The sequence below is a fragment of the Petaurus breviceps genome, unplaced genomic scaffold, assembly GCF_028583685.1.
Source record: "Petaurus breviceps papuanus isolate PSGF00001 unplaced genomic scaffold, PetGlider_PUasm1.0 37, whole genome shotgun sequence".
In the NCBI taxonomy this organism is placed as follows: domain Eukaryota; kingdom Metazoa; phylum Chordata; class Mammalia; order Diprotodontia; family Petauridae; genus Petaurus; species Petaurus breviceps.
This window is the reverse complement of record NW_027186296.1, coordinates 64,130,579-64,155,885: the sequence shown is the minus strand read 5'-3', so window position 1 is coordinate 64,155,885 and position 25,307 is coordinate 64,130,579. Positions and strand designations below refer to the sequence as shown.

Sequence of the window (25,307 nt, the reverse complement as noted above, 5' to 3'; positions counted from 1 at the left end):
GGTCATTTAGAAATTCTCTGATTAAAAGTGATTAAAGTCTTTAACATAAAATAATAGAGAATGGTTGACAAATGGAACCTCTGTCTTATCCTCAGAACTCAAGATCTTTTATGCTTTAACACATAATCATATGATCACATAGTTCACACTGTGGTCCATTCTATCAATACCATTTGATGTTATGGTTCAGAAAACTCTTCATACCTGCAGTCATTCCACGTAGAAGTTTGGTAGCTAATTTATATAGGAGGGTATATTTTGACTAAAGTCCAAGCTCAAATTAATGTCAAGATCCCGATTTTTTCATGTTAATACAAATTACATAGAAGTAGCTCTGAGCTTTTAGACCTATGCACATATCATTAGAAGACATAATTTGGCTTCATGTGTATCACTGAGTCTCTCTAGAGAAAACATGAGTCCAATATAGATGAGGGGTACAATCATAACTAACATACTATGTTCCCTCAGTCCCATGCAGCAAGGAAAATTTATTCATTAAAAAAGCAATGCATAAAGTTAAGGCTTAGCCTCCTAGCAGTAGGTAGTGGCAATTTATTGCTTATATGCAACGGATTTGTGATTTTGCCAGAGTAAGAAATGCCCAATGTGGAAACTCCCTTTTAATATGGCAGATTAAGAGCCTAGCAATGACTTAGTTGTTAAGTCCTAAGGAATTGTTTAAAACACATCCAAGCTAACTGACTTTCTTGGAATCACAGAGCTACTAAGTATGAGGGGCAGGATTTGAACCCTTGTTTTCCAGAACATAAGCCTTTGTCTACTTTGCCACACTTACTCTTACTGTCCCTCCAACCAGAGTTATTGCTTGAACAAAAAGGGGCTAATTATAGTTGGGAAAAAAATGTTTGTTCATTCAAAATGGGAGAGAAGGCAGAGAAGGGTTATTTGATTCAATAAGTATTTGCTCCTCAGAATAGAAAATAATGTGGTTTTGTTCATTTTAACTTTCCCATGAAGCTTTTTCAAAACCATACATGAAAAGCTTGTTTTAGAAATTTACTTTGGAAACTTAAAAGTATAGAATCTTTTTACTCTCTATTATAGTAAAATCTCTATCAGGCATTGTGGCTAGTGAAACAACTTCTGGATTTTGAGTCCAGTGACTTCAATTTGAATCTTGGCTCTGACAAATCTGAGCTGTGTAACCACTTAAGTGCTGTTGTGTCTCAGTTTCCTCATATGTAAAATGAGGATGATGATAGCATTTTCCTGCCCCACCCCATGAGGTTATGACAAGAAAAACACTTTGTAAATCTCAAAAGGCTGCATATATTAAATATCGACTGTTACTAATATTAACTAAAGCTGCCTGATTCCCTTGTTTTTGAGAATATAGGGTTGCTTCAATGTGCAGTGCCTGAAGATGATATTTATAATTAGGATTTGCTTCCTTGTTCTGATCCTTTACAAGATAATAATAACTTAAGCTTGTGCAGTGTTTTATATTTTCCATGTTCTTTCAAATATCTTATATAATTTGATCTTCAGAATGACTGTATGAGATAATCAGGGCAAGGAATACCATCCTTTACATAGTGACAGCCATACCTGTAAGCTAGATTTCCTGAGTCTAAATCAGGCTGCTTTTTCTCTGCCACATTGACTGGTTCAGTTACTCTCTCTCTCTCTCTTTTTTTTTTTTTTGCTTTTTGGAGGGGAATTGGGGTTGTGACTTTCCCAAGGTCACATGGCTAGGTTTTGTGTTAAGTGTCTGAGGTCGAATTTGAACTCAGGTCCTCCTGACTCCAGGGCCGGTGTTCTATTCACTGTGCCACCCAGGTTCAGTTACTCTCAAAGGGCGTGCTTCTAGAGAACACTGGTGTGCCACTGGTTTCCACTAGTGTTCTGTGAATTGTATGGAATTTATACCTTCAGTGGTCTATACATTGGTGAGTTTTCCCAGTTCTCTTACAGTATGCCATGATTCCTCCTGGTACACACACACACACACACACACACACACACACACACACACACACACACTTTGCTATAAACAAAGAAAGTTTGAGAATCACTGGTTTAGATATTTCCTGACTGCTTGAGTTCAAATATGGTAAGAACAACAACAAAAAGAAAACCCATCAATAAGCGTCAGTGAAAAAAACATCTTACAGAATAGATGGGTTGAACATCAGTCACAGTTCTTCACTACTATTAAGAAATCTTTCAGAGGATCTGCTCTGAATGAGATAGCCACAGTATCCCTTAGGGTACGTTTTTAATTGCTTGAAAATGACATTATCCAAAATTTGGACTTTAACTATAATATTTATTACTATTCACCAGCACTCACCCCTGTTTGTAGAATCATTAACTCTATTGTAATCACACCTATAGTACTATGAATTCCTAGTGGAATGAAGTGGTGGAGGGAGTCTAGATATTTTAACACTTGAGGCATCATGGTTCAATGGGAAAAACAAAACAAAACAAAACCCTGGTTTAAGGCTCAGGAGATGTGGGTTCTAGTATTGTGTTTAACTTTGCTAGCTCTGTTGCCTTAGGAAAATCATATGGACTCAGTTTCTCCTCTGGTGCAAATATATCACAGCAATTCAATTTAATTCAACAGATATCTGCTAAGCATCTATGATTTGGGCAGAACTGCCAGATTTAATTCTGGGGAAAACACAGAAAGTTATTTTGAGGGTAACTGTTGACAGTCAAAATGTTTCAGAAATACCAAAGAACAATAACAAGTATTTTAAGTGAGTCAAGACACTAGAATGTAGTGTACAGCAGTGATGTAAAAGAAATAGAAATGGGGGCCACTAGACCAGAAATAAAGATCTCTGTGGGTTACATATTGACTTAGAAAACCATATATTAACATTATTTGTGTTCTATTCATTTTTATTAATTTTATTAAATATATACCAATTATATTTTAATCTGGTTCTGGCAGCACTCAGGAGTATTGCAAATTCCAATGCTTCAGGCTAAGCAATGTATTTGACATTTGTGGTATACAGTACAGTGCATTATAATCAAAGTACCTGGGTTGGAATCGTGGCTCTACTACTTACTGATTGTGTGGTCCTGGTTGTATCATTTATTTTCATGTATAAAATGAGGGACTTGACTTCATGACCTCTAAGGCTATTGCCAGCTCGATTAACCACATTATGATATACATTACAATAACATAGAAATAACAACATTCATAGAAAACGTTCTATAGCATGGCTAATATAAATCAAACCCAATTTACAATGATTTATTGAGTACTTATTCTTTGCAAGGATTGCGAATTCGAGGATGGAAAGAAGTATTGGAGACTTTATGTACCCAAGAATTGTGTAATCTAGCTGAGCAGCCAAAGAAATCCCTATTATTATCATCTCCATCTTTATCAATGCCAATGATATTAAAAAAAATATCGAGACCAATAAATTCACCTTATTTCGTACTTTAGTTTTACAAAGTACTTTCTTCACTTGGCTATGTTAGTTATTATTATGGTGCCATTTTTCCAGATACACAAATTGATGATTGATTAATGATGACCTCACCCAACAGACATAAAGCTGGGAAGTGTTAGAGCCAGGTCTTGAACTCAGGTCTTTTCATTTTAAATCCAATGGGTTTTCTTTTATTTCTTTTTTTTTCTTTTTACTCTACCATGCTACATCTTACTTTTTTACATTAACATATAAAACAATTTAAGAAACTACAAAAGATTTAAATAACCATTTAAGACAACAATGGAAGAGATAGCACATCAGAGTACATGATTAATTGCTCAATTAATTGTCAAGAAAATAATTGCTCTGGGAGTTCTGAGGAAGAAAAAGCACTTTAGCCTGGGGTGATCAAGGAAAGCTTTCTGGAAAAGGCTAAATTTCTTTTGGATCTTGAAGAAGGGATGGATTTTAGGTTGTCTGAGAGTGGATTAGGCAATTCCACACAGACAGATGGCATGAAGAGATATGCAAAGGTGGGAAAGCAAGAGGCAGGTTTCAGATGTGGTGAATAAACCCTTTTTCTGGGAATGAAGGGTTCCTTTAGGGGAGTATTGGTAGATAAGACTGGGCCATTGGTTTGGGTTCAGTTTATGAGATGATAATATGAGGCTAAGGGGCCTAAACTTTATACTATTTAGAATGTGGATCAACTTAAGAGTTTAGAGCAAGGGACTGATGTCATTAAAACAATGTTTTAAGAATATTAATGCCAGTGTTATATAGGATAGATTGGAGGGAAAAGAGACCATAAATGTGATGGCAAATGTATCAATTTAGGTTGACATAGTAAAGCTCTGAAGTAGGGTGGTGGCAATAAGAATGGATAGGAAAGAGTGGGTATATCTAATGATATCGCAAAAGAAGTTTCCATGATACTTCAATTCTATACAAGTATTTTATTAGACAGCACAACTATGTGGAGCAATGGATAGAGACCAGGGTTGGAGTCAGGAAGACTTTTCTTGGTGAGTTCAAATCTTGCCTCAGACACATCAGCTTTGTGACCCTGGGCAAGTCACTGAACCCTGGTTGCCTCTTTTTCTTAATCTGTAAAATGAGCTGAAGAGGAAAATGGCAAACCACTCCAGTATCTCTGCTAAGAAAACTCCAAATTGGGTCATGAAGAGTCAGACCTGATTGAGAAATGATTGAACTGATTTTATTAGACATCCACTATATTGAAGACACTGAATATAAAACAACAAAGATAGTCCCTGCCTTCAAAGCGATTATATTCTCTTGTCCAACATACACACAGATACACATAATATAAGGTGGAGAGGGTAGAGAGGTGAGGGAGAAGCTAGATAAAGTGTTAATGGAAGATTTGAGGAGGGTAAAAGTTCTAACAACTAAAGAGATTAGAGAATACTTCATACATAGAGGGTGTCACTTCATCTGAGCCTTGAAGAAGGAGAAAGATTCCAAGATATGGAGATGAAGAGGTACTTGACTGGGTATAAGAAGTAAGAGAAAAGAAAGCTTTAAAAATGGCTATGGATTTCTAAACTTTAGAGATTGGGGGAAATACACACATACACACATAGGTGTGTGTGTAATCATTAACATTAGGAAAGAGAATTAATTTTGAGGGATAATCTTTCTTTTAGTTTAGTTGAATCCAAGATGGAAGTGAATCTAAGTATGTCTGCCAGGCAGCTAGATATTAGAGTCAGGTTCTCAGCAAAGAGAATGGACCCACAAGGTATAGATTTAGGAAATATCTGTCTTAAGTTGATAGTTAAAGTTATTTGAATGGTTGCAATTTCCAATGAAAAGAGTACGAAGGGAGACAATGAAAGGTCTGAGAAGTAAAATGCTATGGAAAACCAATGTTTATTGTATGGGCATAGGATCTAGTGAATAAGATACTAAAGAAGCAGTCAAGTATGAAAGATAAAGGGAAAAACTAAGGAAATATAGAATTGTAGAAGCAAGGCAGGAGGTATAGATGGAGAAAGTTTTCAGCAGGTAAGGGTGGCCAACTCTGTCATAAGTTATAGAGAAAATCAAGGAGATGGAAGACTAAAAAAAGCTTGCTATACTTAAATATACAACGATGTAATGAAATAGCATTTAGAAGTAGCCAGAAATGGAATGCATTGCCTTGGGAAGATAATAGATTCCTTTTCATTAGAGTTCTTCACTAAATGGCCATTTGTTGGACATGTTATAAAGGGATTTTTTTTTCTGGCTATGAGGATATATTATGAGGCAGTTAGGTGGCATAAAGGATAAAGCATTGGATCCTGAGTCAGGAAGACCTGAGTCCAAATATGACCCCAGATACTGTGTGATACAGGGCAGATGGCTTAGTTGCTGCCTGCCTCAATTTCCTCATCTGTAATATGGGGATAATAATAGTACCTACCTTCCAGGGTTGTTGTCAGGATCAATGAGATAATAATTATAAAGGCTTTACTAACCTTAAAGTGTTATATGAATTCTAGCTATCATTAATAACACTATCATTATTTTTTTTAGCATGGGTTGGATTAGACAGCTTCTGAAATAACTTACAACTCTGGCATTCTGTGATATCTCCGATTTTGTAATTAAAGATCACTATGACCTTAGAGAATGCAATTTCAAAACAGGAAACAGTTTTGAAGTCAGTTTATAGGGGATTAAAGAAAGACAGTATCAGTTGGAGAGTACATATTTGAAGTGTTAAGACAATGAAAGAGAGAAGCAAAATAGGATGATAGCAAGATCATTTGAAGATTTGAAGATAGGAGAAGCATGTTCCTGTTTGTAGGCAGGGAAGAAAGGGTCAGTAAAGAGGAAGAGTTCAGATGCTGGAGGCAAAAGAAGGAAGGAGGGAAGGAAGAAAGGATAGATATAGAGACAAAGTTGTTTTGAGGTTGAAAGGAAAGATGGGGGAAATAAAGTCTTATGACCACTGTTTCTTAAAAAAGAACTGTCACTCTTGAGGTGTCTTCTGTGTGTCTGGCTCTGTATTAGGCATTAGAGATGCAAAAATGAAGCAGTTCCTATTGTCAAGGATCTTGCTTTCTACTGGGAGTTTGTAAGAAGTACCTAGATAGGGGTGGCCAGGTGGCTCAGCGAGTAAGAGCACCAGCCCCAATGTCGGGATGACCTGGAGATCGAATACAGGCTCAGATACTTAGCACCACACCCAGAAATAACTGGCCATGTAACCTTGAGCAAGTTACTTAACCCCAATTGCTTAAAAAAAAAAGAAGTACATAGATAAATAAAAGGTTATTTCAGATGGAAGAGAACATTGACACCTCAGATAATCAAAGAGATTTTCCAACCCTCCTGAGTTGAGTCTTGATGAATTATTAGAATTTGGATAGGCAGAATGAAGAAGAAGAATGTAGGTTTAGGGAGTAGTTTGTGTAAATTCATGGATGTAGGGAATGGAAGACTGAGTTGGGGAAATAGCTAGTAGTCAAATTTTTGACTAGAGTGCAACTGATTGAAGGGGAAAAATGTGAAATGAGACTGGAAAGGGAGGTTTAACCCAAATCTTAAATTCCAGGCTAAGGAATTTTTTTTCTATATCTTAGAGAAAATAAGGGAACAATGAAGTTTTTTGAGCAGGTAAGTGATATGGTCAGACCTGGACCTTCGAAAGGTTACTTTTTAGAAACTAAATTAGAGAGGAGAGAAACTGGCAGCCAAAAAAGAGACCTATGGGTATGTGGCACATGCCTGGAGTCCCTGTTACTGGTGGTTTGCTTGAATTTGGTAATTCTGAGCTGCAGTAGGGCTAAAATAGATCTGCGCTAAATCTGCCATCATTATGGTGAGCTCCCAGGAGCAAAGGGACACCAGGCTGATTGAATTCCCCCAAGATAGTACAGTAAGGTTACCAAATATACAGTGCTCTGTGAAAAAGCAAATAAAATGAAAAAAAAAATCTTGTGCTAAGCCATGGAACTTTCTGACCACTATCATACCTGAGGTCTCAACTCCATCTCAAGAGGTCCACCAGAAGACCCAGTATCTAGAGGTTTCCTTTCTTAATCTTTTCTAAACCATGCTAATCTCTAACTTCTAACTAGCCTCTTGACTTCCTTGGTCCCAGAGAGTGGTTGACTACCTAGGTTCAGGAATCTACTGCCTTCCAAACTGCTGTCCCATATTCTTTTTCTTTCACTATCGTCCACTGCAATCTTGATGCCCATTTTCTCTTTCCCTCCTTACACCTGGTGATACACACTCCAGATACCACAGGAATATTTTATATAGCTTATTTTCAAAGGTAAAAAAGAATGCAGAAACATATTTGTAGCTATTTGAGAATATTTACAAAGACAAACCACCAAATTCAGACCACATGGTACCTAAACTTGCTTAGCTATTTTCTAGTTAAAGTTCACCAGACCTGTCTCTGCCATCATGATTCTGTTTAGGTCTGGAGGTCATGCTCTGGTAGGCTCCTCCCATTCTGGAATTGTAAACATAGGTGACTACTCTCAGTCCAGAATACCTACATAGTTCAACTCTAAATTGTAATGAGGGTGTATTATTTTTTAATGCCATTTTCTTTCTGTGTTGTACAATCACAGATGAACTCTCAGACAAGCAAGAAGCTATAGCTGGTGGCCTTTTTCGTGACTTATCAGGAAAAGATATCTCCCCTCCTTCCACCTAAAGAAAGGGAAAGAGAACTTATGCAAGACATTTATTGCAGTGGTCCCTTACTATTCCCCCAAAAGAATAATTCAACCCAACACTTAGTTTACTGCCAAAATTCTTAAAAGATATCTCCACAGAATCCATGCCTTATTTTGTCACCTTGGCATAGAATTGTACTTCCATCACGCCTGGTCCTCACCCTCAGCCACAACTTTGTGAGCTAAACCATTTTAGGTGTAAACTGACTTTCAGCAAACTCCCTTGGAACATCTGTGTACAGCTTGGATCAGACTTGGCAAAGTCGGTAAGTGGGTTAGGGGAAAGTAGATGGATGCTGACCCTCTATTGGCTTTGTTCATTTCCTTAGCAATGCCAAGAAATCATTCCAAAAAAAAGGTAGACATCATTCTTAGTTTGAGGTTCAGAGTTTGACATAATTTGGATGTGATGTTCTCACAAATTCTGATACAAGTTAGACGTATAATAGATTCCTTTTGTGTCACAGCTTATCATGTCGTGAATCTAGGTATATTTCCTAATGCGATCTAATAATCTTTGCTTCTCAAGAGTCCTATCATAACACAAATTATAAGGCAAGTTTTAGCCCTATTTCCCAAAATCAACATTGTAAATGTAATTCCAGTATGTTTTTGAGGCCATAAACCTGATCTCTGAGCACTAAGAAAGATAGAATATCTCCTCATTATATAAAAAGATCTGTTCCTGAGCTGTTATCTTTTTTTTTTTTTAATTTGGGTTTACCACATCTTTAATTTAGAAACATAAATGCTTCTGTGTAACTTTTTGGCACTGACTAGATGGTGTCCATGGTTTGATTTTGCCAGTAGCGGTTTTCGAGATCCCATTTTGGGGGCTTAACCCCACCTTTAGAATCTAGAGCTTGGGTCTTTCAAGAGGCCTTTACTGGGTAAGGTCTGAGTGGGGAAAACAAGCTCACTTCTCATGTGTCAAACTAGTTCTCAGAGCTGTCCATACTGGGGCCAGTGCCTTTAACTTTCAGGTCAATTTTTTGAGGGGAAAACACCAAACATTTGGGTATGGAAAAAGTAAAGATCTTCTTCAGGAGAGTTGCAAAGAAAGCAATAATTAAACAGCTTTTGAGTCAGGACTGAACTAGGTAACCACAATCTTGTCTTGAATTTGTTGTTTGTTGCTCTAACATCCCAGGAGGCTACAGGCATCCTTGGTGAAGTTTTTACCCTAAGGGAGAGTCAGTGAATGCACAGCTTGGAAACTGAGGAAGTGGAAAAGGGTCATTCAAGAGGCATTCTTGGCCTTCACTTGTACACTCCTTGGTGTCCATTCTGAGTCATCTAAGCACAAGCCAGTGTCAATGGATAGAAGCAGGAGGAGGTAGTATGAAGGTAGATAAGAGTTTTACCTTGGAGTAATCCTGGCTTCCATTCTTAGAGCTGCTACTCTTTCACTATGTGATATTGAATAAAATCAGCTCCCCTCTCTGAACCCCATTCTCCATCTAGACTAGAGCATGGGAATGTTGTTAGTTCTCATCCTTCTTGGCCCCATCTCCCAGGGGTATTATAAGGATAAGTGAGTGAATGTCTAGACAGAGTTTTTAATTTTTGAGATGGAAAATCCTGGATAAATGCAAATTGTTGTGATGGTAGTGGTTGGTGGTCACAGTGCTACAAATGGATGAAAATATAGTAAGCAGGAGAAAAGCCAGACAAGAATGCTGTGACTCCAGGGACAAAGGAGGAGATGTTTACACAGTCCTTAAGCTAGGACAATTGTAAGGAATGTGCCTCAGCTCCTGGGTCTATAAGAGAGAAAACTCTTCACTCTGCTTCATTCATGGATTTTCAAAGGTAGCCAGGCCTGAAAAAATTTCCTCTGCAATTGGACCCTCCCTACCAGCCCCTCTGTGAAGAAATGACCTTTCCCTAACTCTTGGATGTTGTTTTGTTAATATGGAGGAGCAAAGATTCCTGAAAGTAGACCTGTAAAAAGTGGTGAGAAGACCCTAAAAGAAAACTTGCTGTTAGCCCTTCCTTTTCAAAGAGGACCAATGACATCAGTAAGATGATGTTTTAACCTGCAAGTGAATTGGATTTAAATGAGACAGAGCTGTGCAGAGTGATCGGCCTCATTCTATTCTCCAGAGTCTTCAGAATCCAGTGTCAAGATTACTGGAGATGGCCCTGGGTGCAGTGGGGGAATCTTGGCCTTTTTTTTTTTTTTATTAAATTAATTGGGGTTAAGTAACCTGCTCAAAGTTACACGGCCAGTTATTTCTGGGTGTGGTGCTAAGTATCTGAGCCCGGATTTGATCCCCAGGTCATCCCAACACTGGAGCTGGTGTTCTTACTCACTGAGCCACCTGGCCACCCCTAAGCAATTGGAGTTAAGTAACTTGCTCAAGGTTACACGGCCAGGTGTTTCTGGGTGGGTGCTAAGTGTCTGAGCCCAGGATTCGATCCCTAGGTCATCCCGACACTGGAGCCAGTGCTCTTACTCGCTGTGCTACCTGGCCGCCCCCGATCTTGGCCTTTTTAAGCTAACATCTTTAGCAGATCTCAGTTTATCTGAGGCAATGCCTGTTTAGTAGTTAAAGGTTAGGTAAGAACTGAGGCAAAAAGATAGCCTAGTTTGCCTTTACAAAAGAATCAGTCTGGGAGGGGAAGACACTCAGAGTTTCTGGCCAGAATAGAAACAATTGCTATTCTGTAAAGAAAAACAAAAACAAAACAGTTTGAACTAGAGGAGGAACTTCAAGTTTAGGGAGGTCCTAGATGAAAAGGTCCTAAATCAGTATGGCAACTAGTAAACCCAAAGAGAAAATTCAAGATAGTTGGAAGGTGGGCAGTGAACTCAGAAAGCTTGTGTTAACTTCCATGAAGAGATTTGATAGGGTTTACCTCACCAGTTCTGTACTCTTGAGAGTAAAAACAAAAGGCCTCAGTTGCCTCTCCAACTCTTTAACTTCCACCATCCCCAAATGGCCTACGGATGAAATCCTTTGGTGCACCAAGGAGATGGAAACAGTATATTCATGTTTAGGCTAAGAATGTGTTACTACCAGACCTGAGTTTGAATGCTAGCTCCTTCCATATACTGATATAACTTTGGACAGGTCACTTAAACTCTTTTGTCCTCAATTTCTTATTCTGTAAAACAAGGGAGCTGGACTGGATAGGCTCCGATTACATCTCCTTATGACTGGTAGTTGTTGTAGAAAGACCAAAAGGGGCCATGCCCACAGGTTAGGGTGGAGAGCTTTTTTTTTTTTTAAAAAGGAAGAAAACCCCAGGTAAGACTTGATTTGTCATTTCTTGCCTAGAATTTAGTTTATTCCTCCTTCCCACATTCTCTTTAATTCTTCTTTCCCACCCCCTTCTCTAGCCTCTAAGAAAAAGGACTTTTGTTTCCCTGTCACTAATTTTCAGTATGTAAACAGCTGGACTTCAAAGAATTATTTGGAAAGTGAATCACACTAGTAGAATCACTGTAGCTTGACATCCCTTAGTTCTTCTCTTCCTTACTTGACCATCTTTGGTCATACTCCCCAAACATGCCTGCCCCATTTCAGGGACAGAAAGGCTCTATATCTTTAAAGAAAGAAGGAAGCCACATATAGCCTTCCTCTCTGGTTTGGAAGAGTTAAGAATGAGAATCTTAATGATCTGGCATCATTTTTTTTTGCCCACCACCATTGTTTGTGTGACTTTGGCAAGTCTCTTAACTAACCTCTCTGACTCATTTTTCCATATGATAAATTGTTACTGACCATAACCAGGGCTCCTTTCTGGAGTCAAATAGTACTTAGAAAGTACTTTTCAAACAAGAAATACTGTGTAAATGCTAAGTGTTATTGTTATGTAGCAACTTTAGGATGACAAATGAATACTTTTGAAAAGGAAATGTTTGAAAATAATCCAATTCAGCTCCATTTAGTATTGGGTCTTTTATCCCGGCTGCAACCCAAAGCACTTTATGGAGTTAGGTAATAAAATTACGGTCACATAACAAATAACAGGGAGAGAGCAAGAGGGGAGAGGCTAGGGGAAGAGAGGACTTCTGGGATCTGAAGTGAAATGGAGAGGTGTGTAGGCAGGAGATTCAGGGAGGTTGTTCCAGATGGCGGATACTGCAAGCAAAGGGCTCTTACATTTGCTCGTAAAGACCTGAATGAAACCTAGAGAAAAGAATGCAAGGAGGGAGGAGGTGAGATTGTCTAGACAAAGTTCTTGAGACAGCTCTCCTCTTCTTTCTGCCCAAGACATCTATTAGCTGACATGGCAGTAGGACATTTTGTGCTCCTTGGAGGTCTAAAATTCCATAACTCACCTGTGAGGAATTAAGTCAATCTTAGAGGAACATGTTCCAAACCCTTTATCAGGTTCAGTGGGTATACAGTGCTATTGTCCCCCACTCCTTGTCCTGTCATTTAATGATCCTCCTTCCCTCCCCTCCCAACTAAGCACGCCATCTTCCCAAATGATCTCAGAGTGTCTGGCTTGTTTCTCATACAAATACACCTGGGAAGTTCTTGGAGATCAGGCTCAGTTCCAGGGTGTACAAGCAGCTTTGTCTAAATCTTTGGTAGCCTAGGGGGATGTGGAGAAAGGAGGGGATTGACTCTTGAGCTGGGATGAAGTAGAAGGAGCAGCAGATCAGGCCTCCTCCCCAGGAAGGAAGAAGCCTCCTACTACTGAAGGTATACTCAACCGTCTTCCCCACCTGCCAGTCAGTTGTTAGCCCAATCTTCCCCTGTGGTAGAGTCACTGTCCCTCCCACCCTCACACACACATACAAACACCCCTAACCCCAGACAGAGAGTAACAGTAAATACATTTTCTTTCTGCTCAGGGGTTTTTCTTAGGGAGAGGGGGAGGAACCAGGAAACTTGGAGTGGTGCCTCTCAGGCTATCAGACTTCAGCATTTAGAATCTTGGAATTGCTCCACCCGAAAAGGAGTTCCAGAGAAAACAAACTTCGGATCCCGGCTCATATGGGAACCGGCTCATGTTCATGAAGGCAGCAGCGGATACCTTGGCAAGGACGCCAGCAGTTCTTGGCCCCTCTCTTTAATGAATCCGACATGGAGCCTTAAAGAGCCCTCGGACACCGCGTGGCTGGCCAGGATTGGAGTCTCTCTGGAGCGGCTCCCACTCTCACAGTGGAAACTATCGAATGCCTCGTTCCCAAGGGTTAGATCTGTAGGGTCCCAGGTGGTTCAGGAGTCTCAGTCATTCCTTATGTTTACAGCCTTCCCAGGGTAAAAGAGAACTCTGCCTTCCTCACATGGGTACCTAGTTTCCAAAAGATGAGAAGAACCAACTCTGCTTCTTTTTGGAAATGAGCTTTTCTTTACTGTTAGAGAAAGGAAATTGATTAGGTCTTCTTGTGTCTGGGGCCCGCAGGTCCAGCGGTAAAAGAACACACCATTCTGGTTCACAGAGAAGCAGTGTTGAGTACCTATGGGGGCAGTTCTTAGTAGAGGAATGTGTGTGTGTGTGTGTGTGTGTGTGTGTGTGGGTGTGTGTGTTGTTTGTGTGTGTGTGGTGTGGGGGGGGGGGGGGGGCAGAAATAACTTAGGATAAAGGATCTTAACTCTATTCATGACCAGTGACTAAACCCAACATGACCCTTCCTCCTCAGTTTGTAACCTGTAAAAAAAGAGATAGAGCCAATTTCTGAATCTGGTTGTACTAGACTCAAGGATATGAGAACAGATCATGTGTGTCAAATATACCAGGTGTTGAAACAAGCAGGGCAGTTTAAATGTAGAAGCTAGGAAGGCCTTGAGCTCTGATTCTGGTTTGATCATTAGTTTTGGCTATAAGCCTTGGGAAAGTTATTTCCCTTCTGTATGCAACTGGGGCTTGATACTCACTTTTTCTTCCTCCTACCTCCCACTACTGTCAGGGTTCAGGGAAGCTATTTGTTTAGGTCTTTATACCCTAGTAATTATTTTCCATCCTTTGTTTGATTCTAAATATCTAAAGGTTTCATCAGACCTTAACTCTTTGCCATGCCTCTAAAGTGCCATCCCAGTACACAACTGAAATGGGGTGGAATATCATCACTGAAATCTTATATATGGGGAACCATAGAAATAGAAAACTTCTTGAGTATTTCCGGAAAAATTGTTGGGGAAGTCAAAATAGAGCAAAAGAGGAAAAGGGAAGAATAGCTTCACTTAGCTTCAGAATAAAGTTCAGAATAGCCTACCCTTACCCTTTATCCATCCCCATTACCATTATTCTCACCCTTGAGGACCCATGTTCCATTGAGTGTATTGTTCTCAGTTACTTTTCTACTCCAAACTCTTCTCACCAAAACAGCTGTATGAGAAAGATCCCATCTCCTGCAGAAGTTGATAACACTCTAAGTTCCTTCACAATTTGTTTCAATACTCAGAGCTTATCAGTTCAGCCTGCTTTGATTATGATGGTTTCTGGGGTCAGAGGTAGGGGATTTATGGGGACAGAATGTGGACATGTGGAAAAAGCACTCTAGATCAATTAATGTCTTCTTTATTTCCCCTCCTCCTCCCTCCTATCTTAACCACATCCTTATCCTCATTCCTTCCTGCTCTCTCTCTCTCTCTCTCTCTCTCTCTCTCTCTCTGTCTCTCTCTGTCTCTCTCTCTCCTTCCCTCTCCCTCTCTCTCTCTCTCATACATGCACATACACACATATGCATGCACACACACAATTATGCATGCATGCTAACACAGTTTATATCCTTTAGTTCAGAGCAAGTTTGTTCTGTATTCATATTAATGTTCATTTTAATCTGAAGTAAGAAAAAAGTTTCCACTTGGGGATCTGCTTTGGGTTACCCGAATTATAGGACTCTTCTTTATTAAGCCCAGAGCTATGTAGAGGGAAAAAGATGCATGCTTGAAGATCCTTTATCTATTACTTTACAGAGGTCCCCACCCTTGAATCTGGTTGCTTCCTCTGTTGATCTTCTGACGATGATTTCATACCCATCTGATTTGACACCATGGGAAGGCTAAGAGGTCAGGTGCTTTGGTTGAATAGAGTAGGCAAATAAGAAAAAATGACAGTCTCAGAAAAATTCCTTCTTTCCTTTCTATATATATGTATATCTACATATATAATATATATTTGTATGTATATGTGTATTCACACACATACACTTACATGTATGTGACAATTATTGTGCCATGTGGGAGGTGACATTTTTCCTATTGGTTGCTGGTGGTAGAAATGTCGTTGCCTCCTTTGAGAACACAGATCCTAGGTGGAGAGAGCTTTCTCCTTCTGTTCTGCAGAGCTGGTAGTTTGTGATCCAGTCCCAAGGCCATTCTTCTTACCTATTCCCCACCTCATTGCTTGCCAGGGCCCTTTAACTTGTGGGCAGTATTTATTCTGTCCCTTAACAGAACTTTCTTTTCCTCCAAGGAGTCACCTTACCCCAAACTTGAAGTGGGAGACATCTGATCTTCTTCCCAGGGAGAGGGAAGCCCAATTTGAGAGACTTAGAGAGCCCTCTTAGGGTCAGCCTAGGACTTTTTCCTTAGGTAGTCTGGCTTCCCCACACCCTTTTCCCAGGCTAATTGGAGGTGTCCAGTGGAGGCAGCAGCAGAGGGTGTTTCCAGTCCTTCGGACAGTGCTTGGTTTTAATTTTATCCCCTATCCCAATCCCTCCACTCACTTTTCCCTTTTTGCTGTTAATTGATTTTACTATTCACAATATACCTCAGTATTACCTCTGACTATATCTCTAGCTGTCCCCCTTTCAATCTCCCCTCTGTTTTCTGTCCCTTAGTTTGAATCTTCTTTTGGGTTTTTGGTTTACTTTATTTTTTTCTTTTTTCTTTTTTCTGTTTTGTTTTGTTTTGTTTTGTTTTTAGGTTTCAGAGAAGTTATGTTGAATCCAATAAGCCTTCCTGGCCATCCCAAGCCTCTTAACCGTGGCATTTATGTTGAGGATGTCAATGTTTATTTCAGCAAAGGACGCCATGGCTTTTAGAACTCCTTTACAGCCTCCCTGGTCTGATGTCACCTTGGTAGGCTGGGCCCTAAGAGAGGTTGGAAGCAGTAGGCCATTGTTCTGTTTGGATCCAGGGCTGCTAAACAGAACACTTTGCAAACCACCTGTGCGCACTCCACTCCCCTACAAATACACCTCTTAATACCAACAGAAATGGGTGGTCTCCCATTGGCCAATGGCAGGGTTGCCCTTTTTCTCCAATGATCACTGTGCTCCTTCTACCTTCCTTCAAGGCACCACCGTAGTGAGAGCCAATAAAGCAAATTAAAAACAAAACAAAAACCAGTGCTCTAGGAGCTATCTTTTAAACACACCTAGTTTTCTTGCTTTACAAAAAAATACAAAATAAAATAAAATAAACACCACCTCTTCAGAAGAAAAAACCAAGCCTGGCAGAGCCAAGTCATGCTCTGGCCTCGCTTTCCTCACTTGGACACTTGTGGGTCTCCCTGGCTCTCCTTGGGACATCATGTCGCCCTCTTAGTGACCTCGCTGCCACCCATGTGACCTCAGACTGGGGAAGAGCCACAGACAGCACTTGCGCAGAGGTGGAGACGGCCTGGTAAGAGAGGAAAAGCCAGAATTGAATGTTGGCATCGATTTAGGGTCCCAGAGGGAAGAAGGGAAACCATTTTTTCCCGCTTTGGTGGAGAAATTTGTACTTACTTTGAAATGATACTCCCTTCCCACCTCCTTATGCCCTGTTCCATAAGAAGAGGGCTCCCAGTGTGTGCAAATGTTAGAAAACTCCCAAGGGGATATGAGTATTTTCTCTAGCCTCCTCTCTGGCCTCTCTGTCCCCCAACTCTGCTGTTTTGATGAGCTTTGCCTGCAGGATGCCTTGACTTTGCCATGGGAAGGAAAGATCAGGCCATTGAATTGGCTACTCCGCCAAGACCATGGGGACCAGAGAAGCAAGGGCCCTGTGGCCCTTTCTGACTCTCCACCATCCCTGGATCTTCTCTTTTTCTCCCTATCTCTTGTTCTTGAGTCTGAGAATCTTTGGAACCCAATTTATACACACCTTCAAGGCAAAGATGAACTGAAGGGGGAAAAGAAGCTAAAATTGGCCTTCTCTGGCCCTTCCCCAGCACCAATGGAAGTGTCAATCCTGTTCTCTGGTCAATATTTGTGTTTCTTTTGTTTGCATTGACTCATGTCTTACTCCATGGCCACATTCCCCAAGGGAGAGGACTTTCTTCTCTTCTCTCCACTTGGGGAAAACAAAACAAAACAAACCAATAAAACATTTTCATCCAGTGGAGAGAAGGAAGGGCTAGGGGGCTCAGCATCTTTTCAGAGTATATTCCAACTTTAGGTCCCTTCCTCATTGAAAGAAATGAAGCATAGTTTTGATAATTTAAGGAAGGGTGAACACTTTTTTTCTGGCTACATCAGATTCTCCTGACATACTTCCCAGTTGGACCCATTGACTTGGCTTATCTACCCAAAGCCCCCCAATGCCTGCCCTCTTTGAGGAATATGATGCAGGCTGCAGTGTATCCTCTTAATCATGAGATGTCTAGCAATGGACCTTAGAGTGTTGGGGGTCTTTGAGCATCTCCACTACTTCCCCTTAAGTTTAAAATTCCTTTTGGAAATTTTGTTGCAGTTAAAACTTTCTTTTCCTATTCTCATTTCTGAAATCTTGCTGGGTCGAAGTTTTCACATCAGATCTAAAGACTGATTTTTGTAGGTCCCTCTACAGGATTTTTGGAGAAGACTTTAAACTTTTCAAGTTCTCCCTCCCTTTTGTAGTGAGGCCTAAGCCTCCCCTCTATTTCCCAAAACTATATGTGGATGGTTGATTTTTACCCCAGGGCTTCAAGATGTACCCTGTCTCTCCTACTGAGATAACTCAACTTCCCCTTACTACCCCTTTCCCTTCCCCCATGCCTTTCTGCTCTCCCCATTGCTTCATAGCAGCCCTTATATTCCTCAATGCTCCCTGTTGAACCTGAGGGAACAGGGCCTGCTCCCAAGTGTGTGGCTTTACGGAGTAAGCGTGAGGATGTTTTTTAATTATTGTAAACCATTACCTCATTTCCGGCCTCCCAGGCATCATCCATCCAGACATTCTTTATCCTGCCATCACTTTCACCTTGTGCTATGACAATGGGACATTGCGTTTCCACAGAGACTTATAGGAGTGTTCAGTGTATAGTTTCTTAATAAACACTTTATTTTCTAATGAACTGACTGCATCAGTCGTCTTATTTGGAAACTTTTAAAATATATTAAAGAGGTGCAATTGACAGGTTGCCCTCTTTCCTTTCCTTGTTGTGGCATTCTTTATTATTATTATTATTATTATTTATATTGTTGTTATTATTATTTAATATTTCCTTAGCTTGGTCCTGTTTGCCAGTATGCAATTTTATTCCCATCAGTTATTTTCTCAGAGCAGTTTCTGAGGAAGATTAGTACAGTACAACATTGAATATCTTTACTTGGCAGAGGAGAAATAGAGGCCCAGAAAAGTTAAGTAGATCACCAAATGTTATACAGATTCAAGATTTGAACCCAGGAGTTCTCTTCTCCCTCCCCTCCACAGACCTCACTCTCTACTTTTCTTAATACTGCTTAAGCCACAGATTTAGTGTTGGAAGGGGCCTTAGTGGTCATCTACTCAAACCACTTCATTTTACATGAATTCAGACATGGAAAGTTATTCTCCAGGCCAACACAGGTAATAAGGAAGCAGAGCCATGTCTTCTGACTTCAAATCCAGCCTTCTTTCAGGGTCCTTCAGTGTCACCAGTGCGAGCACAGGCCTTGATCCTTTTCAAAATTTGGGTGCTAGAGGGAGTGACAACAGGCTTTTTTTCCTTTGCTTATTTAGATCTATGTTTGTCTTAACAAAAAACAGATACAATTTTCTCCATGAATAGAGGGAAGCAACATTGCCCAGATTTGCTCAGGGGTAGAGCATGATGGCTCCATTAGTAAAGTGTGAAAGCCAGGAATTCCTTATTTAGCTAGGACACATTCCAGTGAGTTAGCCTCATTTAGGCTGACACAGGGGATGTCTTGGGGGTCTCAGTAATCTACTTACTCCTTAACCCCTAGAAGAAGCTGAGCAGGATTGAAATAGGTTGTCTCTGGATTGTTGATTGTAAGGTAGCTGAATAATGAACTACAAGGGTCATGTTCTGCTCCTTCCAATGGGAAGTGGGATATGACTCTGTGTGTGTGTGTGTGTGTGTGTGTGTGTGTGTATGAATATATGGTGACTGGGACTGGTGCAAAGAATTCTCAGAAGGTTTTGAACCCTTTCCTGAGCTCAGTGGTCTTTGTCTTTCATTGCATAATTTCCTAGTGAAGCTGTTTCAACAGAGTAAGGTGGGTAAGCCCCAGTGAGAAGTCTCATGGAGTTCAAATGAATATGATGCTTGGTTCCTATATATCATTCAGTCAATCAGAAATCAATAAACATTTATTAAGTGCTTTTTATGTCCTGGATGCTATGAGAGCTATTGGGATTACAAAGACAAAAATGAAACAGTTCCTGCACTTGAGGACCTTACATTCTATCAGGGTATACAATGTGTTCACATAGACATATGTTTAAAATATATATAAAATAAATATAAGGTAATTTTGGGGGGTGAAGCACAAGTAGATGTGGGGGTTGTGGTAGTAAGGAAAGACCTCAAATAGGAGATGATAATTGGTCTAAATTTGAAGGCCCAAGGATTGGGAGATGAGGAGTGAATGCAGCCTCTCTAAAGGGAGAGAGATGGGTGATGGGATGCCATGTATAAGGAAGAGTAAAAGAGCCAGTTTGGCTGAGCTATAGAACATGGAAAGGAGAGTGAGGTTTAAACAAGTCTGGAAAGATAGTTTGGAGCTGGGCCGTGAAGACCTTTAAATGTCAAATGGAGGAGTTTGCATTTGATCCTAGAGGTAACAGGAAACATTGAGTAGGGAAGTGACACAGTCAGACCAGTGCTTTAGAAGTATCACTTGGGCCAATGTGTGAAGGAAGATTTAGAGTCTCAGTGGTATAAGTGAGATATTCTTTATGCCTGGCTTGTTTCAAGACCCTCCCTCGAAAACTGTGTGGCCTGGCTGAACCCTGGGATCTCCTTTGGGCCCAAGATGCCCAAGAAGACTCAGGTCTGTGACTGCTACCAAGACTTTGGTTCCCCGTATGGAGAACCATAGAATGCAGTTCTGGGGCATCTAAGAGGAGTAATGGATAGTGCACTGAGTCTGGAGTCAAGAAGTTCAAACCCAGCTTCAGATACTTACCAGCTGCATGACCCTGGGCAAGTAATTTATTTGCCTCCATTTCCTCATCAGTGAAATGAGCTGCAGAAGGAAATGGCAAACTACTCCAATATCTGCCAAGGAAACTCCAAATAGGGTCACAAAGAATCAGATAGTACTGAAATTACTGAACAAAAAAAGATGCAGTCCAATCTCAGATCATTGGGTAGCCTTTTCTTCTCCAGGTAAAGAGTGCTAATCAGGTATAAGTAGGAGTGTGTCTTATGCTGCCTTACTGTTTTTCTTAATATGAGGATTTGTTTTTGTAGTTTAATATGTTTCTTTTTCATATATTTTTCCACACAGCAGTGGCCTGGGGCCTGGGCAGCTTCCATAGTCTCTAATGTCAACTTGGGGATGGGATTTGTGATAAATGATTATAACAGGATTAGAAGACCTACACTTACCCTACTAGGTCATATATATATATATATATATATATATATATGTATATACATACACACACACATATATATATACATATATATATGTATATATACATACATATATATATATTTGAATTGACTCAGGCTAGAAGACACCTAGAAAAACAGATTGAGTTTTATTCCTTTCTCTCCTGTAGTTCCAGAATTCTGAAAAAACCTGGTATGGTCTAGTTTTTTCTAGATGGTCCAAGTTGTTTCTAAAGGGTATACTTTGGTTTCATCCTCCAACAATTTCTCTGGAGGTATATAGAGGGGATATTGGAACCAATATGCCTTCTCAGTAGTTATCAATAATGTTATCAATTGCTCAGGAGTCATCAATCATGTTATCAATTGCTTTTAGGACAATAAGATCTATAAAACAGTCGCTTTGGGACAGTCTGACATGGGTCTCTTATGCTATGAAGAGAACATGAACATTTGTTTTCCTAATACCAATGTTTCTAGATCTCACAACTAAATTGGTTTCCTCTCGGGAATGAATAGGAAGGAATTAGTGGGGGAAAATGGGTGTTGCTTCTAGAGTTACGGCAGAAAAATATATAAAAAATACTGTTTCTAACTTCTAGAAAACTAGTGTCCAATTTGTCCCAGAGCCACAGATTCCTAAAACTGAGTGGAATGTAAAAGGTTGTTTGGTTTAGGCCTTCTCCTAATCATAGTACCTTGGGCAGAAAGGAATCTATATCTGATTTTGGAAAGATCTGTGATTTCACTGGTATGGGCATTCCCTTCATGGACAAAAAGGGCAGTTATTTCTATGATTTATTAGTCTATGAATTTCTGTGACAGGAGGAAAAAAAATATCACTGAAAAACCTTAACTTAGGCTTTCTTAACCTAGGCTCATCCCTGGGCAACAGTCCATTGCCAGGTCCTCCCATACTGAAAAACTTTCCAATGTAGTGGGATCTGACAGAAGTCAGACTCCAATGACAAAGCCTTTGAGAGCATAGGCTTTGCTCAGTGCTGCAATGAAGCATCAGAACAGTAATTTAGTGAACATAACAACTAATATCATTTTAACTACCAATGCAAAAGGGCTTTTTACAATTTCCCTTTATTGTTCCTTTTAGCTTTTGATGATGACTTTGACTTTTTTGGAAATTTTTTATCTCCTACATTAGAATACATTTTGACATAGTGGAAAAAAACACTGGCATTTGTGGGCCCGGATTCAAATATTGCCTGTGATGCTTGCTACATGTGTGACCTCAGACAAGTTGTATAGCTTCTCTGGTCTTAGTATCCATATCTGTAAAATCAGGGAGTTGGACTAAATGTACTCCAATTCTTCCCAGCTCTATATGTATGATTCTATGATACTATCCTATCAACCTAAGTAGAGATTGTTTCATTCTTTGCATATTTATCCTCAATGCCTAACCCTTAGTATGCACACTTAGTAGGTGACTTACTAAATGACTATTGATTGATTGATTACACCTAAATTTAGTACCTCATGCTTCGGTTAAATGTATCCTAAGCAGAAGTTCAAATGACAGAACTATTACCAATTTTTTGAGATTTATAGATAAGCATAGGTGCTTCTGAGCCATTCCTTAGGAATGGAAAGTTGAGGATGTCAGCGGGGAGGGTGACAAAAGCACATTTGTTTTAATATTGGAAAAAATGGTAGGAAAAAATAGTTTCCTATAGTCTTCCTATGGGAAGGCAGAGAGAGGGGAAAGGCATTTGGAGGAGCTCTCTAAGTCATGGTGGTGAGGTTGGCCGTTTGGGCCTTGCCTGGCCTTCCCCATTTTCCCAGTGAGTGACCTGATGCTAAACATGTTCACTTTGGAAAGTGGGAAGATTTAATTCTATCCAAAGGCCATTTAGTGATCTCTTAATATGTACAGAGCAGCACAATAGGGCCCTTCCTTGAAAGGAGAAGATGAGAGGATGGTCTGCTCCCTTTCTTGCTCCTCGAATTGCTTGCTTTCTGCAGCCAGAGCTTCATGCCAGACCTTGGATGGAAGGAAAAAGTAGGGAATTGTTAAAAAATGATAGGCTGGGTAGGGACTTGCTTCTCTTTCTTCCCCCTCCCCTCCTCAAGCCTAGCTCCCTCCGGTTAAGCTTCGGCATTAGCAGAGGATCAGGAACCCCAGACACAGTAATGAAACCTTGACAGGGGTTTTGATGCTGAGTAGGAAAGCACACAAGGGAGAGAGATCAATGCTGGATGACTTCGTTGCTGTTTAACTTTTCTGAACAACGCCAGACATGGATTAGGCAAAGAGCCGGGAACCTTAGTTACCTCTGTGTTTACTGATTCCTTCACTCTTACTCCTATGTGGCTGCCCGTGTGGTTATGAAAGCAATGGCAAAATAGAATAACATCAAGGGGTGCTGATGGTGTACGGGAAGTAGGAGGGCAAGGAAGAATATAGGTCTGCTATATTGGCTGCTCAGGGACAGATTGAAGGGAAGCATATCTTGGGAATGATAGTGGCAGTGGCATTAGTCCAGTACTGGGTCAGAAATGACACTTGATCAAATGATTTTGAACTAGAATGGATCTTTGAGTCTATTTAGGTCTAAACCTATATATTTTTTTCTAAATAAGGAAATCTAGTCTCAGAGATATTAAAGACTTTTCTCTCAGTCACAGAAGTAGAAAGAGGCAGAAATAGAATTTAAACTTATATCATTTGGTTAAATCTGATACTCTTTGCACTATACCATGAGGGGTCTGGCAGTGGGAGGAAAAGGCCCTAGTTCCAACCTAGATGATAGGAGGGTATTTGTCTTTTGGGGTGGGGTGTAGGAGAGGTCCAGTTCAAACATAGGAGAGAAGAGATAGCTGACCAAGAGAAAAAGCCCAGAAATTGACCACCTTCTCTTCATCCCTAAAAAAAATAAATGAACATGTCCCTTTCTCATTCCACTCAATCCCACAGTATCTACTCCAGTTCTAGTTGAAGTTGATGTCTATATCTTTCTAACTTCCACTTCCTCTTAGATATTAATGGTTCTCTGTTTCAGCCTTAGAAATCTACATCTGATAGTTCCCTATACCCACCCCCTTTTCTAGACCTGAGAATACATTCACAGTTGGATGGGATTCCTTTTTCATTTTCTCTCAGAAGCCTAGAGTTAGCTCAAATGCATATGCAGGTAATGAATAGGGTAGTAAGTACTCTCTTTTCTGACTTTCAAGAGGGCCATTCATAGTCTTAGTTTTGGTCTACAAAAAGACTGGATTCTAATTCCTTTACCTAGTGACTAACTCTGTTGAACTAGCTGTATATTCAATGAGTGGAGTTCTATGGTTTACCAGAAAGTGACTCAAACTCCCCAAATATGGACCTCTTTTTGCTTCCTTTGGAGACAGGATATGTTTATATTTATTTATTTATTTACTTATTTATTTTTTTACTTTCTGTACAATAATGAACCGTAGGAAATACACACACACATACATATACATAGAAAGAGAGACAGAGGGAGGAGACCTTTAACCAGTAATCTCTTGATATCATGACATGTAAATGTCTGCTGTCACCAGGATGACATAATTCAAGAAACTATCATCTTGAATTCTCTTATCCTTCATTGATGACCTTTTTCATTTTGGAAGCATGCTTCTATCAATAACATATACTTTTGTAGCAATTTAGAGAGGCAGCATGGTATAGTAAATTGTAGAAAGACAGTCTCAGAGCTGGGTTCAAGTCATGCTTTTGATGCATACTGATTGTGCCACTTTGGGCAAGATTTTTAATCTCTCAGTGGTCTAGGTAACTCTCTAATACTCTAATTTACAGAGAAAGTGCCAACCTGTGTCTCTAGAAGGAGTTTCCTTGTTGGTAGTTCCAATGAAATAACAAATCTAGTCCTCACCCTTGTCTTTAAATTTTATAAAAAATTTTTCCAATAATAAACCTGTGAAGTTGATAGATCTGCATTTCCTCATGAACAGAACCTAAGAGATTTTAGTGAATCATCTAATCACACAAGAGTCGCAGCTAGAGTTCAAACCCAGATTTTCTGGTTCCATGTCCACCATTCTTTCTGTGTTGCTTCAAGCCTAGTTAAGTTGCTATGGAAGGTCTGGGGAATGAGAGGGATATGTAGGTGGAAAAGCCTACAACAAATATATTGCAATAGTGATGGGAAGGAGCTAAGATATTTATGGACTCAGAGATATTAGAACATATAAATAATGGTCAGAGCCAAGGAATAATGGCAGCCTAGCTGCTTCAAGGGTATAGCAGTAGGATGAATGTATAGGTTGCAATTCACATAAGTGCCAAAGACTGTCCAGGAATAAGGCAAGGTGAAACTTCATTTGGCTTGAATTCAAGAAGGGATGTGAATTGGTAGTGGTAGGAGAGGACAGGATGATAAGCCAGAGATCATCCTAGGGAAATCAGCCTAACTTTTCTGTATCACAGAGATATTTGTAATGGCACTAGCATATCCTAATAGACTTTCTAGGCATTGTTCTATTAAAAATATGCATTAGCTATTACATGATA

General features: G+C 39.9%; 1 protein-coding gene across 6 annotated transcripts in view; it reads left to right on the top strand.

Annotated features, from left to right (window-relative positions):
• NTRK3 (neurotrophic receptor tyrosine kinase 3) overlaps positions 1-25,307 on the top strand; it is a 462,765-nt gene that overhangs the window by 327,675 nt on the left and 109,783 nt on the right. For 2 of the 6 annotated variants that reach the window (XM_069098550.1, XM_069098549.1), the window contains one exon: positions 15,970-18,304. The exons of the other annotated variants lie outside the window; for them this stretch is intronic. In XM_069098550.1, coding sequence (XP_068954651.1) covers positions 15,970-16,088 — 119 coding nt within the window. In that variant the 3' untranslated portion in view covers positions 16,089-18,304. Of the gene's footprint in view, positions 1-15,969; positions 18,305-25,307 lie in introns of those variants that run through there. 6 annotated transcript variants of the gene reach the window in all.